Source organism: Monodelphis domestica, chromosome 2 (genome assembly GCF_027887165.1).
Source record: "Monodelphis domestica isolate mMonDom1 chromosome 2, mMonDom1.pri, whole genome shotgun sequence".
NCBI classification, from domain to species: Eukaryota; Metazoa; Chordata; class Mammalia; order Didelphimorphia; family Didelphidae; genus Monodelphis; species Monodelphis domestica.
The window spans coordinates 31,757,806-31,773,832 of record NC_077228.1 but is presented as its reverse complement, the minus strand read 5'-3'; the positions used below and the strand labels follow the sequence as shown (position 1 = coordinate 31,773,832).

The 16,027-nt window shown below is 47.9% G+C and overlaps 1 protein-coding gene across 1 annotated transcript; it reads left to right on the top strand.

Moving 5' to 3' along the window:
- The first annotated feature begins 133 nt into the window (after positions 1 to 133).
- NSUN4 (NOP2/Sun RNA methyltransferase 4) lies at positions 134 to 10,328 on the top strand. The gene is made up of 6 exons (XM_001375330.4): positions 134 to 589; positions 2,637 to 3,013; positions 5,840 to 5,994; positions 7,095 to 7,246; positions 8,189 to 8,313; positions 9,643 to 10,328. The coding sequence occupies exons 1-6, from the start codon at positions 491 to 493 to the stop codon at positions 9,917 to 9,919; spliced, it is 1,185 nt and encodes a 394-aa protein (XP_001375367.2). The 5' UTR covers positions 134 to 490; the 3' UTR covers positions 9,920 to 10,328.
- Positions 10,329 to 16,027: the final 5,699 nt, after the last annotated feature.

The following is a 16,027-nucleotide window of genomic DNA, read 5'->3' as shown; positions in this document are numbered from 1 at the left end:
ATCAGCATTTTCTACTGCTATAGGATTTAATTAGATTTTGCCAACAATTTAAGCATCCCAGAGTTTGCCATCTTAATTAACAGTGGGTCGGGAAGCCTTAAGCGCCACCTCTCCCTCTGGGTCAGTTTGCTTGTCTGAAATGGGATCAATTCCAGCTCCTGTATCCCAGGCCAAGGAAAGGGCTGGATGTTCGGCGGGAGTGGGGAGAATCCAGAAGCTGGCGGGCGGTGGCGCCTTTGTCCAAAACCCTGATGTCATTGCCTTAAGACTAGCTCCTTCCCCCGTCCCCTAGGTTACGACGCTATTGCGTTACTTGGGGCGGGGTCTTGCCCCCAAGGCGTCCTAACTTCCGGCGCGGTGGACGCCATCTTGATAAAAGCCCTCGCTCTCGGCCCGGGCTTCAGCCAAGCCGTAACCCTTCACGGCCACTCTTGGTCCCCGCCGGAAGCTGACGTCGACGGACGCGAAAACGTGCGCACGTGTGGCCAATATGGAGGCGTCCTTGCGCCTTATGGTTGGGGCTCGCCGGCTGCTGAGGCGGTCCGGACCTGGGCTGATTCTACGGAGGCTGCGGCATAAAAAAAAATGGGTGAGTGGCGGACTCTGCCGGAAGTGTCCCGGGGGGCCGGGGCAGGGAAGAGGTGGGGCGCGAGTGGAGGCGGGGATTGGAAGATGCGTCCGTGCCTGCGCCTAGTCCGCGACCCGTGGCGGGGAGGGAGATGTGCGCATGCACTCGTTCCGCGAGTTTGGGCTCCTTTGTCTCGTTTCCTTGGATGATGAGTTCACTGAGCTCCCCGGCCCTCTTGTACCTTGGAGGAGGCCGCTCTCTGGCTGCTGACCCACAGTGACCGCTCGCCCTGGCCGAGAATGGGCCGTGTGCCAGGCTGGAGCCAGGGATGCCCAGCAGAGATAGGGAGGAAGAGGGTTAGGCCTCCTTCATCTCCAGGGTCATGTGCAGCGTCCTCTGCTCTTAATTTAAGGCCCTTCCTGTCCCCTCCCCCGCACCCCACCTCCAAAGCTTACAGTCGGGCTGAACCGACCTCTGTTGCACACTGACCTTGGACATCCCTTTGGATGCCCCAGCTTGGAGTGCACCCCCCTTCTCATCTCTGCCTCCTCCCCTGGCTTCCTCCAAGGCCCAGTCCCTCCCTCTCTCACCCCCTAGGGTGTCGTGGCTGAGCCTAGGGCCATAACATTTTCTCCCTGTTAGTCTGGGAGCTTCTCCATGGCATGGGTGAACACTGGCCTTTCTTGTACGAGCCTGGCACACCGTGGGTGCTTTATCCATGCCTAGTGACTGACAGCAGGCACAGCCAGGTAAACACAAGGACCTGTGATGCCCATCAAGCCCGATCTACCATTCATTCTTTCCCTTACTACCTACAGAGTGAATCTGATGTAAAGGAGCTGAAACCTTTCCTAGTGGGCATCTCCCCATCTAGAACAGCTTTGCTTCCTGATCTGGAGGACAAAGACTAGTTTAAGTTAAGGAAATGACTTTCTATTAGCCCTATGTGTGTGGTAGTGATACAGTTAGAAGTAAACCAATAGTCCCTGCTGTCTAGGAGCCTACCTCTTAATTAGGGCATAGGGCACAAAGGGGGTTACCCCCAGGAAAGATGGGGAGAGGGAATCTGAAGAATGAGAGCTGGGCCCATGGCAAAGTAAGGGTATAGGAGCTCAAGGCTAAGAGCTGGACCTGGGTTCTCATGGGTCTGAGGAACTCGCACTGTGGCTTAGCACCTTCTTTGACTCCTACTGTCTTGGACCACCAAGAGGTTTTTGGCTAAGATCACATAACCTGGGTATTTCTACAATTATGCTTTATTGAGGAGTCAAAAATGCTGGTTGAGATGAATTTAAATTTCTCAATTTGCTTCACTTATGGGGATTAGGATTTAGCAGAAACAGCAAAATCCAACAGTATGTGATTGATATGTATGGAAATTGTGAGGTGAACATAATAAGAAAGACCCAGAGAACCCCAGGAGACCTGCAGGAAGAACTTGAGGACTTGGCATGGGACCCAAGGGTTCCTCTGGACATCCCAAACTCCAGAACTTTTCTAGGTCAAAAGGGACACAGGAAATTCCTTCCTTGCATTCTTATGGTGCTAAGGAAAAGGTGACCCTGAGCACCAGAATTCACGATAAGGAAAGAACCCTGAGAGAAACATTCCCCTTGGTTTCTCCCCTAGATTTTGTGATGAACACAGATATACACTTCCCAGTTCTACTCTGATAAGCTTTAGGTTACATCTAAGACATCTAATTGTCCCCTCAACTAGTCTGGTCACCCTTTATGTCTTCAAGACACAAAACATTACGCCATCCCTGGTCAGGTGGCAAACATCAACCTACTTTTGATTACTTAGGAACATTAGCCCATCTCATCTCTGATCATGTAACCTTTGTTGACTAAAGGGTGTAAGAAGTCCAAAACCCATCTCTTTTTGGGAGGTAGTGTCTACTCTTGTACTTGTCTCCTGGCCATTCATCTTACATTCAATTTAATAAATCTCTCTTTTGCTTTTAAGCTAATTATTGGAGTCTGTCATTCCTAACAAGAGTACCTGTCCCAGACCCAGGGTTTTATTTCCAAACTCTTCCACATCAGACTCTCTCTCACACTTGCAGGCCTCCACAGAGCCAAAGTTCTCTTCTACCCGGCTGGCCCTACAGAATTTTGACATGAACTACAAGGTACAATTTGGAGACTTGTGGCCTTCCATCCGGGTCAGCCTCCTCTCAGAGCAGAAGTATGGAGCCCTTGTCAATAATTTCTCCACTTGGGACAAAACAGCCTATGAGTTAGAACAGCTCAAGGCCAAAGATTTTGTTTTGGAGGCACAGAGAAGAGTTCAGGAGAAGGCCTTCCCTGAAGACCCCAGTACTCCAGCCCTTCCTCCAGAGCTTGAGACACTCCCCTCCCCAAGAGCCCCCTGGCCCTACAGCCCTAATCTGCACTGCTACACGTTTACCAGAGGGGATATCAGCCGCTTCCATCCAGCCAGGTAGGATGTTTGTCAGGTGTGCTGAGCTGGGGAAGACAACAGCGAGGCAGCTCTGGGATGGGGAGGGAGGTATTCTTTGCCTCCATTTACAGTTTAGGAAACTAAGTCTGGGAGAGGGAAGGTGCCTTGTAACCTCTAATGTCCCCCTAATCCCTCACCCCTCACTATGTGCTGTCATGGAGGGAAAAGGGTGCCAAATAGATGCTGAGAACTGGGGCAGCACCAGAGCCCAGAAGAGAGAGTTCCACTACTGGGTTAATTCCCAAGGGTTCTGAAAGAGAGGAAAATGCTGAAAAACAGAATGTGACCTGTGTTACTGCCCACAAAAGCAACGGAGAGGACATTATTGGGGTGTGGGACTCAGCTGGAAGAGATCTCAGCCACCATTTGATTCAGCCCCTTGGTTTTTTGTTTAGAAACCTGAGGCCCAGACAGGGAATGACTTGCTTAAGGCCCCATAGGTAGGCAGTGGCAGAGCTGGCATTCAAAGTCAGTCCTCTGATGCTTAATAATCCTTTGTTCTTGCCACTGCCCTGAGCTCCTTTGGGAGACCAGGTCTGAGATGTGTTCTCCACATTCTCAGCTTAAGGCTCCACATCCCCCACCTTCCCCAAGCACTGGTCCTGTTTGTGTGGAGCCTGAGGCTGTACCCCTGAGGACCCACCAGGGTTCCTGAAGATGCTCAGAAGATTCCAAGTACAACACATCATAACTAACCTGCCAGACTATTTTAGTCTCTCAGAACCTTTTAAGGTTCCAACGGGTGTCCTACAAGTGTGAGGCAGACAGGCAGGCATTCACAGATGATCATTAGCTTGACTGAAGCAACAAGGCTCCCTGAGGAAGAAACAAGAGGTAGCATGGGCTAGGCAGGTCAGGCCATCACCTCCTCTTTGACCTGAGTGGGAACAGCTCAAGGTCTGAGGGCCTAGGGAGGGGCCACGCTTCCAGCCCAGTGCCCCCAGCCATTCTCCTGGGGATTGCTCATGCAGGGCCTGCAGCCACAGCTACTGAAGACCCAGAATAGAATGTTCCAGTCTGGGCTCTGCCAGATGACTTGGCATCAGAAATGGAGAGAATTTTATCAGGGAAAATAACAGAAAAGAAGACATATTGCCATCTGTCTTACTATTCCACCCTAGGGAATATCAGGCCTTCTCATCTGCTTTGCAGCTAAAACCTTTCCCAGGAGGCATCTCCCCATTAGAATGGAAGCTTCTTGAGGGCAGGGACTGTCTTCTGTTTGTGTCCCTGGTGCTTGTCATTCATGACCAACAGATTGAGCATTCCTTCACTCCCCACAGCACTGAAGAGCCAAGAGTGGAACTGGGATGCTTGTGGAATGCGAATAAGCTTTTGGTCCTCTGCAATAAAATGCTGCTTTAAGTCCTGGGACATATTTAACAATTGAGTTGACTTAATCCAGAAATCTTCGCATTAATGTCACATTGGGGTCAAAGCAGGCAGATAGATGCTTGTCATAATCATTTGCTGCTAGGATAGAGAAGACCCAGAGTGGATTATCAGTGGAGGCAAGATCTCAACCTGTGGAGGGTAGGGTCCCCCAGATGCTCCTGTTGAGGGAATGACATACTGATAGCACCAAAGCCTAGAACTTTGCAGTCTCCTCAGTGAGATTCATAACTGTGAAAGAGTTCAGCCTTGGAGCTTCTCGCCTGACCAAAGAGGATCAACCGTGCATGTTGTCTGGACAGGCAGGTGAGCAGTCCCAGGAGCTGGCCATAGACCTGGGCAGATGCCACTGAAGGGTGCAGCCTAGAACTAAACAGAATAGGAGGGAGAGCTGCATTTAGTAGACTCCTAGGCCATTTTCACCAAGGACGCCATGCCTTCTTAGCCCCTTACCATGTGGCTCTTGATTGAAGGCTCCTTTGGGCTCTGAAGAATCAGAATTATACATACCTGAAAGGGCCATGGATATTGGCTTGGGGTGTGTGCCTCAGGACACATGGTGGCCAAAGTGTTGGGCTCACATCTAGAGAGAAAGGTATGGTTGAGAGCTGCTTTAGGAATTGGAGTGTCTTGGGATGTTTTCTTCATGAAGGATGTTTGGGAAGGCTTCCAGGCTGAAAAGGCCTCCTGCCCATTGAAGTTTTGACCTTAGATTTTTGCAGTGGAAAAACTTAATTAAGAATCAGTCAAGAGAGGCCTGGCATCCTCTGAAAATGATATGTGCTTATCTGAGCCTTTATCTCTGTGTCAGTTGAGGGTGGTTTGGGTTTGAGACATTTGTGGCCCATTCTGAGGTCTCTTGAGCTTCTTGGCAGTGTCCAGGTTCCAAGTTTGGTGGTCCCTGCTCCAGAGATCAGCACTTAAAGTCAGCATGCAATACACAGGCTCTCTTTAATCCTAAGACACAGAAGATGTGTGCTTTCTGGCCCTCAAAGCAGGAAGGGAGCCTTCAATTCTAGACTTGATATGTCCTGCTGTCCTTAGGTGTCCATCTGTAGAAGCCAGGCATAGCTGTCAGCCTTGGCCCAAAGAACTTAACTTACAAGTCTTAGGTGACCCTAGGGTGTGTCTAGACTGTCCCTGAATGGAAATCCCTCTGCAGCAGAGAGAATTTTCTGCCCATCACAGACTGCCTATTCTGTTTGTCTCTGCCTCTGGGGTGGGGAAGCCCAGCTGTCTTCACCCTATCTCAGGCCACTGCCCATTGACAGGACCCTGTGTGTTTAATCGAGCAAGGCCAGCACACTGCCTATGTCCAAAGAGTAGTTTTCCCCTGAGCAGAGCCGGTGGCTGTGGGTTTTGGCCTTCTCTGGGTGTTCCCACCCTTGAAGCCCCTCGGCTCTTATCTTCCAGGGTAAGCAGCCTGGGCCTCCTCGACTACTACCTCATGGATGCTTCCTCCTTGCTGCCTGTCTTGGCTCTAGGGGTGCAGCCTGGTGACACCGTTCTTGACCTGTGTGCTGGGCCTGGTGGGAAAACTCTGGCACTGCTCCTGACCGGCTGCTGCCGTAAGTAAAGACACAGGCAGGTGGAGTTCTCTTTGTTCCACACTTGCCTCAGGAATGTCAGGGTCACAGTGGGGAATGTGGGGAGCAGGTGGCTTCCTTCCTTGTTCTCTCTTCCTGTGACTCATTTTCTTTTTCTGGCTTCAGATTAAATGGACTGTCCCCAAAGCAGGGAAAAGGTAGATGTTCCCTGGGGGTCAGGAGACTCAGAAGGACATCGTAGGTGATGGGATCAGAGGTTTTTAGAGCTGCCTGGAGCCTCAGAGATGACCAGAGGCAGCCCCATGCAGGAGAAAGACCTCTGAATGGAGTCAAGAAGACCTGGGGGCAAATTTTGCCACAGCATTTACTAGACAGCCCTAAAGAACCTCAGTTTACTCCTTTGTGATATAGGGATTAGAGGCCTTATGTAGTGATCATGAGGCTCAAAGGAAGTCATGTTTGTAAAGCACTTTCCAGACCTTAAAGCTTGTCAGTTGTTGTGATAATTTTATCCATATACTTCATTTTACAGTGGAGGAAATTGAGGCCCAGAGAGAGAATCAGATTCTTCCTTCCCACTTAGTCAGCCATCGCAGGGCCTCCTGACCACCTTCCTTTTTCCACACTTGGTGGAAAAGAGGATTCAGGATGTCTGTGGCTCCTTCCTTCAGGACACAGGCATTGCCTCTGCAGGGCTTGGACTCCCACATGTGGGCACCCTTGTTTGTAGAGTTGTGTGATGGATGGGGGCTGGCAGGGACACAGGGTTCTGGCCAGCCATGCCTGGAGTGCTGGGGAAGAGTCCGTGCCTTTGCGTGTTTGAATAAACAAGGGGAGAGGAGCCTCAGGGTTTCATGGGAAAGGAGGGTTAGCCTTGTTCTGCTTGGCCCCAGAAAGTAGAAGTGAGAGCAGAGGTAAGGGGGAATGGAGGGGACAGGCACATTAGGCTTGACATTGGGAGGAATTTCTTTACCTATTAGAGCTGTCTCGGAGTGCAGCAGGCCCTCCCTGAAAGCAGAGGTCTCCCTGCAGAGTCTGAGCAGCAGGCTCTGGGCTGAGGGAGGCCCTGCCTGGCCAGCTTCTTCTCACCAGGTTCCCTTCTTTTCCCTCTCCTTCCCCAGGCCACCTGGCAGCTAATGACATCTCTACCTCTCGAACCAGGAGGCTGAAGCAGGTTCTACACAGTTATGTACCCCAGGATGTGAGCCAGGTGCGGGTCACGTCCCAGGATGGCAGGAAGTGGGGAGACCTGGAGAGGAGCACATATGACCGGGTGAGTGATGTGGGAATGCAGAGTCAGGGGCCCTGCAGAATGACCTGGAACCTTTGCCTGGCCCCACAGTGTTCTGTGCTCTAGTCATTTATTTGTCTGTGACAGGTGTCTATGTGGGGTGATCATTTATTGCACTGAGAAGAAAGGAAGGGAAGGGGAGAGGAGCAAAGGCTCTGTACATACTAAACACTTAATAAAAGCCTGGTGAGTTAAATGGAATTGGATATATACATATCTAACTGACAGGCACATAGGTAGAAAGTGGCTAGGACAGTAGACTTGGAATCAGAGAGATCTGAGTTCAAATCCAGTCTCAGACTCTTGCTAGGTAGGTGACCCTGGGCAAGTCATTTGCTGTCTATCGATAAAATGGGGGATAATAACTGCACTAACCTCCTAGGATCAAATAAGATAATGTATATAAAGCACTTTCCAAACCTTAAAGCACTGTAAAAATGCTCTCTGTTCCTCTCTTTTGTCCCTGACCTCCTTCTGATAGATGCTTGGCAGCAGGTTCTCAGGCCATTTTCTTTGCATGATTCCAAATCATTTTCTAGAGTGACTGTACCAAATCAGAGTTCCACCACAAAGGAGTCAGTGGGCTCGTCTTCACACATTCCTGCAACACTGACTATTTCCATCTTTTGCCATCTTGTTTTGATTAGCATTTAAGGGAGGGAGGGAGGAAAGAGGGAAAGAATAAGGAAGGAGGAAGAGAGGGAAATCAGGAAAGAAATATTGAGGAGCCTTACTGTGATTATCCCCATTTTACAGATGAGGAAACTAAGGCAAACAGGTGAAATGACTTGCCCAGGGTCACTCTGTGAGCCACCTACCTGCCTCTGCCTTTTTTTGTGATCACCCCTTGTTGGGGGTGGCCACGCTTGGGAGGCAGGTGGGCCTGTTGCTCTCTGAGGCCTTCCTTTCCTCCCCCGTGAACAGGTGCTGGTGGATGTGCCCTGCACCACCGACCGTCACTCTGTCCTGGAGGAAGACAACAACATCTTCAAGCGCTCACGGAAGGTGGAACGCCAGATGATGCCCATGCTGCAGGTGCAGCTCCTGGTGTAAGTGTGTGTGTGGGGGGGGAACCCTGAGGCTTCTTTGTAGTGGTCAAGGAGCCACCTCAGTGTGAGCAGGAAGCAGCAGACGGACTCGGGATCCCAGAGGAAGACAGCAGGAGCCCAGCAGCGAGGCCCCTGGAGTGCTCACACTGTCAGACTTGGTCCTCTTTGAAGCTGTGGTCAGTGTGGTTGTTGGTTCCAGACCAAGGACTTGGGCAGGGCAAACTGGAAAGAAAGAATCCTGTCTGGAGATTGGGTTCTTCATACTCCTCAGGCCCCAGCTGGGTTCTCAGGGGCTCCCTGGACCCAGACAGGCCTGAAACAAACCAGGTTTCCATGACCTTTAATCATGAAAAAGGGCTGTACAAACTTGATTTCTCTGCCGCCAACAATGGGGCGTGTGAGGAGGCCGGCCTATAGGCTGGGTCAGAGCCTGCAATTGGGCAGCCCTGCTCCTTCCTCTTCCTGGAGACAGGACAAAGAATCCAAGATTCCCCCTTAGTGCCCTTTGCACTTTGGACACAAGGGTGCAGGGCTCCCTGCCTCCTGCCCACACATTGCCCTGAAGGGGTAGAACGTGCCTTGGTGAGATGGAGCCAGATTGCAGGGCCTTTGAATGCTGAGCTGATTTTATCTTTTATCCAATAGGCAGTTGGGAGTCAGTGCACATTTCTGAGCAGGGGGGACGTGGCTACACGGGCCTTAGCTGGATTACTTTGGAAGCAGCATAAAGAGTAAAGGAGGTGGGGCAGCTTCGTGGCTCGGTAGATACAGAGCCAGACCTGGGCCTAGAATCAGGAGGTCCTGAGTTCAAGTTTGGCCTCAGATATGTCCTAGCTATGTGACCTTAGGCAAGTCACTTAACCCCTATGGCCACTCTCTGGCTTGGGACCAATACCCAGTACTGATTCTAAGGTTAAAAAAAGGAGGAAGATCCTGGAATAGATTAGTTAGGAAGCTGCACAGTAGAGTCTAGGCCAGAGGTGACAAGGTCCCATTGGGGCTGGTGGCCAAGAGATGGGGGCAGGGGGGAAGGCCTCAGCTGAAAGTTGATTGATATAAGGAGTGACCAAGGCCACAGATGGGGCCCTCCTGACAACCTCTGCCCACAGACTGTGCCCCTGCCTCCACCCCAGGCACTTAGCCAGCAGCGAGCTCTCTCTACTCTGGCCAGGGTCAGTGAGAGACTGCAGTGGGTTCGGGTGATGCCACAGCTCTCCCCAGGTCTTGAATCAGTCTAGGAGAACTTCCTGGGCTCAGTGGCTTAGTGAAGACTCCCTGCCAGGACCAACCATTCATCCGTGCCTTCTTCCTTTCCCTCTCTGCTTTCAGGGCTGGCCTCCTGGCCACCAAGCCCGGAGGGGTGGCTGTCTATTCCACCTGCACCCTCTCCCACCTGCAGAACGAGTATGTGGTCGGCGGGGCCATCGACATACTGGCCAATCAGTACCAGATTGACGTCCAGGTGGAAGAGCTGAGCTCCTTCAGGCATCTCTTTCAGGACACCTTCTCCTTCTTCCCGTCCTGCCCCTTGGGGGAGCTGGTTCTCCCTGTCTTGTGGGCCAACTTTGGACCCATGTACTTCTGCAGGCTGCGTCGGCTCACTTAGCAGCTCACCGGAGCCCCCTGCAAAATGTCCCAGTGGATTTCCAGTACGGGCCCCTCATGGGCCTGGGAGAGATGGAGGTGTCTTGTCCAAGGGGGTGACTGGTGAGAGGAAATGGAAGAACTCCTCCCCCACCCAACAGGGCTTCAGTCCCTACTGAAGATGTGGCAGCAGAGGAGGGGCAAGGCCTCCTCCCTGTCCTGGCTTAGGGACCCGGACCACAGCGGTTTCTGGCCATGGGCTCCATTTCTCCAGATTAGAACTTTTCTTATTGTTTGGGGGGGAAGGTGGCAAGTGGGTTCCTCTCCCATCCTGGTGTGTTACCAGAATGGAGGCCCCTTCAGGGCGAAGACTCTGTCATTAATCCTGGCTCCCCTAAAGCCTAGGGACTTAATAAATACATATTGATTGACTGGTTTGGGTTTCACTTTTTTGTGTTTAATCCATTTACTTCAGCCTATAAGACTGAGTCTATTTGTCTGAGTATGAACTCATTCTCCTTGGGAAGGGTGGAGACTTCCCTCCTGCCAGGGAAACCTTGCCCTGTTCTGATGGAGCTAGGTGGAGTTGGGTTCTAGCCCCGTTTCCCTCCCTCCATTTCTGCCTGTTGGGCCTGGATCCTGGCCTTGGCAGCCCCTCAGGTAAGGACAAGATAAATTCCAAGCACTTACCCTCCCTTAACAGGACTGTCCTGCCAGCAGCGCTTGGGACCCCTCTAGGAATGCAGAACTTTGGTCGTCCCCAGGCTTTCAGGAAGATTTTCCTTCTGCCTCTAGGACCAGACGTCTGCCCAATCCGATTCTCTTCTCGTTGGTACTCCTGACCTTTGTTCACACACCCTATTCAGAGGGACTTTTAAACACAGATCCCCATAGACATTTGTTCTCCCCAGAAAGGTATTAGCATGGATGTTTTTGGTGAGAGCAACACAATTGAATGTTTGTTGCTGTTTAATCTTGATTGAACACTTTTCCCAGCAATTCAGAGTTGTGACTCTTAAGTTCATTTCAGGTCATTCTTTGCCTTTGATGGCTATCAGTGCCAAGTGGAAGCATTATGGTTCCCATTGTTTCCTAATCGCAAATAAGTTTCTACTGAAATTTGGCCAGTAAGTTCCAGGCTTCCATGATGTCAATCAGGTGTTCTTGCAAGCTAATTGGATGACATTGCATTTTTATATTTTTCACAAATGGGTTCTAAATGCAGTGGAACTTCCTGTGAAAGATTTGTAAATGGTTTAGAAAAGTCTTTTCTCAAGTTTTTTTTTTATGAGTATAGGTGTGAGGGGGTCAGTAGGTGGCACGGTGGGTGAAGTACTGGACCTGAGTTTGGGGAGACTCATCTTCCTGGGTTCAAATCTGGACTCAAGACAAGTATTAGCTCTTTGATCCTGGGCACATCACTTAACCCTGTTTGCCTCAGTTTCCTCACATGTCAAATGAACTAGAGAAGGAAATGGCAAACCACACTAGTATCTTTGCCATGAAAACCCCACATTGGGTCACAAAGAATCATTTCGATTGGGACAATGGAACAACAACAAATAACAAGGTTCCTTTTGGAGGGCACCTAGTTTTCTCAGTGTTTTGAGAGCCAGGCCTGGAGATGGGAAGTTCTAGATTCAAATTTGGACTTAGATACTTCCTAACTATGTGACCGGGCAAGTCACTTAACCCCTATTGCCTGGACCTTATGGTTCTTTTGCCTTGAAACCAATAGACAGTATTGATTCTAAAATGGAAGGTGAGGGTTAAAAAAAAAGTCCAAGTATGAGAATTTTTGTAGGTGACCATACAAACATTTTTGACACCCCAGGACTGAGTGAGTAATGGATGACATGGGCACTATACCCCCAGAAACCCAGGCGAACTATTATCAGGGACACTCCCTTGCTCCCTTACATCCTCGTGACTCAGCCTAAAAACACCTAATGATGCCCCTAGGGTCCTGAGATGACTATTTTCCTTTGATTGTCCTCTAGATTTAAGATGGACAGAAAGAGGCACCTCAAGGCCATACCTCAATCCTATCAGACATCTGTTTGTTACCTAAAACTAAGGAATCTTTATGTCCCCAGGCAGAGGATCACCCCACCTTGCCATAATGCCTGGGTGACTAACACTGTTGTAAAAAATATAAAATTCCCATAACTGATGTCGTCTGGGGGACAGCTTTTCCATTCATGCTGTCCTCCCAAGGAACTGCTCCCCATCTTGCTGTTCCACCTTGCTATCCTCCTGGCTATTCTCAACATTACTTTCTAAATTAATACATTTCTCCTTTTGTTTTTAAGCTAAGTTTTGGAGTCTTGCATTCTTGCAAAAGGTATCCTTCCCGAACCCCAGGGGTACACCTCTGCACCCCCATAACAAGGGACAAAGTCATGGTGCAGAATGGCCCAAAACGACAAGGGCTAAGAAAAGGCTGTTGGATTCAGCAACTGCTCATCACTGTAACTGAACACAGTGGTTTCATTTGAGTTGGGGAGTCAAGGATAATGAAATTGTGAACCTAGTCTAGTGGAATAATGATGACGCCTTTGACAGAAAGAAGGAAGTTTGGAAAAAGGAGGATAAGGTTCACAGGAAAGATAAATGTGATTTCACAGCCCATCCATGCCTGCTCATCCAATGCTACTCTGAAACAAAGAAAAAGGAAAAAAAATGTGTGGGGAAGATGGGCTCTTGGTCTCTCCTTTTCTCTCGGACCCTCAAACCACCAACCACCTTGGGTCTGCCCAGAGCTCCCCAGACCTTCTGGACCTTTTGGTGCTTCTTGCTGGCTGTTCCATACATGTATCCACTTTTCCCATGGATGCTTTGGGTATTCATGAGGGAATAGCCCAGGTTATGGGGGGAATGTTTTGTTGTGACTTTTCTTACTAGGATATCTCATTAAGTGGCCCTGCTATGTACTAATCTCGGCCTTTTGAGGAACTACTAAAGATAAATACAGCTAAGTCAACAGTTCAACAAACATTAAAAGGCTCTTCTGTGCCAAACATGGTTCTAGGCCCTGAGGATACAAATGCAAAGAATGAAACAATCTCTGTAAGGAGCTCCGTCTCTAATGGGCAAGACTGACCAGGACAGGTATAAGGGATAGAGAATAAATGTGGAGTCCCCTGCACTTGGGGTAGCCAAGTAGCTCACCTGCTGTGGCAGGTAAAAGATAAAATGCCTGAGGAAACAATGGTTCAGTCTTTCAGCCATTTCCATTTATTAGGCAGGCGGTGCCAATTGCCCAATAAATCGGGACTAGGCCCTTTCCTAGTGCTAGATGACAAATACAGGGGGAGACAGACTTTTATACATTAAAAACAATTAAATGAGGCCAGCTAGCTAAAAGGAAACAATTTGGGTTTTAAATGGATGAAAGATTTGGGACTTCCCAAACTGGGAGGGGGAGAGTGAACAGGTGTAATTTCCTGAGTTCAGAGAAGGGGTGTCCTACCCTGTCCACCTGTAAGCAATCAAAGAAACATGGAAACCACAATGATTGATCAATATGCAAACAGTTTTGAGATAAAACACGAGTCGCTTGGGATGCAGACTGATGAGAAAATGGCTTGCATCAATCTTGGGATGTGACTATTTCCTAGTTCTTGGTTAAGGGTCTCTAAACAGCAGGAACAGGAGATCTAGTTTCCCAGTTGTGCAGGGCAAAATTCAAACAGTGCCAGAAAGTTTTCTCCTAATTCCCACAATTGAATCCAGTGTTTTGGATTTGGACTAGGCCCATAATTGAATAGAGAGGGAGCTGAGCTAGCTCCAGACCTGAATCACAAGATGGAGTCAGTGTGGTTCACTGAATCGCCTCCTTAATCCTCTCAATTTTCCTCATTGCCCTGGAAATGGGGAGGACCTCAAGTGCTACAATTCCACCAACCAAATGGAGTTTTTGTTGTTTTTCCTTTTTTGAAAAGGAGACAAAGACTAAGGGGAAAGATGGCGCCAACTTGAAAAGTTCCAGCCAAGATGAGCTTGCCCAAGAACTACTTCAGGAATTAGGAAGATAAAACCAAAGATTCACATCAGTGAAAGCATCTCCCTGTCCAGGAGTGCATGAAGAGCCTTAGAACAGATAAGCATTTCTGTAGTGAAAACTAGGATTGGGCAGAATCTTTGAAATATGATAGGAGATGAGAAACTGAGAAAGCTAAATAAATGCCTTTGAGCTATTTGCAAGGATGAAACTTCCAAACGGAGAAAAAATTGAGTATTGTACCTTCAGGATCCAACTGTTTTTAAAGGGGAAAGGGAATAAGCATCAATGTACCATCCACTGAGTGCCAGAACCTTTGGATTTTCAGGTTGGGGGTGGGGATGCCCCAAAGAAAAAGATCTCAGTCCAATGTGATTGCCTAATTAAAACTGCACCAGACAGGCCAAGGCCATAGTGATCCACTATCCTGGGGTTGTGCCCAGCAAAAAACCTTGGCAAGCCTGACTTCCATGTTAAGGGTTGCCAGGAAGTGAATCTAAAGCCAGGGACCTTGTCAGTGGAGCCCAGTCCTAGATTTGGTCTAGCTCCAGGGAGTATTGCAGGTAGAGATTGCAGTAGGAGAGGCAAAACCAGTTTAGTCCTTCCAGAAGTGCCACAGTGGGTCAGTGGCAGTCAGACTGAAAGGGACAAGAGCTAATATCATTGCAGCAGTGCCTCACTTTGGGACTGCAGAAAGGGGCAGTTAGCCACTCCACCTTAAATGGAAGGAGGGAGCAGAGTCTGGCCCACCACAAAGTGCCAGTTCAGGAACTAAGTTTGCATGAGTAAACAAGAAAAATCTTACAGTGAAGAAATAAAATGAGCGAAAAGAATCACAAGAAGAAATTCCAGAAGATAATTCCACAATATAACAAGTATAACCAGATGAAAAAGATCTGGATTGACAATGAATGGACACAATGGTGGAAAGAAGAAATTAAGGAAAAGCTTATAAATAAGAGAAAGAATGACATTTGAATACTGGGAGGGAGAATAAACAGAAGACAGAAAACTTTAGATACCCTGAAAATGAAAATGTAGGAAAAAAAAGTTCAATAACAATAATGAAACAAGAAACAAATAATTTCAATAACTCAATAACAAATTTAATTCAATAATAAAACAAGAAATGTTAGGACAAAATCAAAACCCTCAACAATTTAAACACATTAGCTATCTACTATCATAAACAACTGCCCTGAGAAAAAGAACTAGAAGAGATAACTTAATAATCACAAGACCCCTTGAAAATCACCACACCAAATCCTGGGTATCATATTTTAAAAAAAGAATCCACTTACTAGCTGTGTGACCCTGGGCAAGTCACTTAACTCCCATTGCCCCATTCTTACCATCCTTCTGCCTTGGAACCAACACATAGTATTTTTTAAAATTAAGTTTATTTATTTAATTAATTGATTTAGAATAGTTTTCCATGGTCACATGATTCATATTCTTTCCCTCCCCTCCTTCCATCCCTCTCCTGTAGCCAACAAGCAGTTCCACTGGGTTTTACATACCAATATGTAGTATTGATTCTAAGGTGGAGGATAAGGGTTTACAAAAATCATAAAAGGAAACTTACCAAAGATATTAGAACCAAAGAATAAAGTGAAAATAGAGCAGAGTACACATACACGTATTGCAAACCTTTAGAAAGAAATAAACTACCAAAGAACTTTCATTATCAAGAAATTCAGGCAAAGATAATTCAGAATGAATACAAAACCAAGTGTAAAAGGCTTAAAGCTAAAATTAACATCCAGCAAAATCAAATATGATTCTACAGAGAAAAAACCAGACCTATTATAGAATAGTTTATAAGCATTTCTGTTGTGAAAACGAGAATCAAGTAAACTCTTTGAAATACAAACATAGAAGATGAGAAACTGAGAAAGCCAATTAAATGCATTTGACTTATTTGAAGGGGTTTAATAACCAATCACTTATTTCCTAATAGGGAAAGGAGTCCATTTCCTCTTCAGAATCCAACTATTTCCAAGGGGGAAGGAAAGGGAAAGAGAAGGGAATAAGCCTTTATATAGTGTCTACTACGTGCCAGGCACTGGACTAAGTGCTTTATAGATTATCTCATTTAGTCCTCACAACAAACCTTCAAGGGAAGTA

Bases quoted from the DNA above. Each gene is read 5' to 3' on its own strand.
- NSUN4 (XM_001375330.4), top strand. From the start codon at position 491: ATGGAGGCGTCCTTGCGCCTTATGGTTGGGGCTCGCCGGCTGCTGAGG. The intron at 3,014-5,839 runs GTAGGATGTTTG...CTTATCTTCCAG, and splicing joins AGCCGCTTCCATCCAGCCAG to GGTAAGCAGCCTGGGCCTCC. The intron at 5,995-7,094 runs GTAAGTAAAGAC...CTCCTTCCCCAG, and splicing joins GCTCCTGACCGGCTGCTGCC to GCCACCTGGCAGCTAATGAC.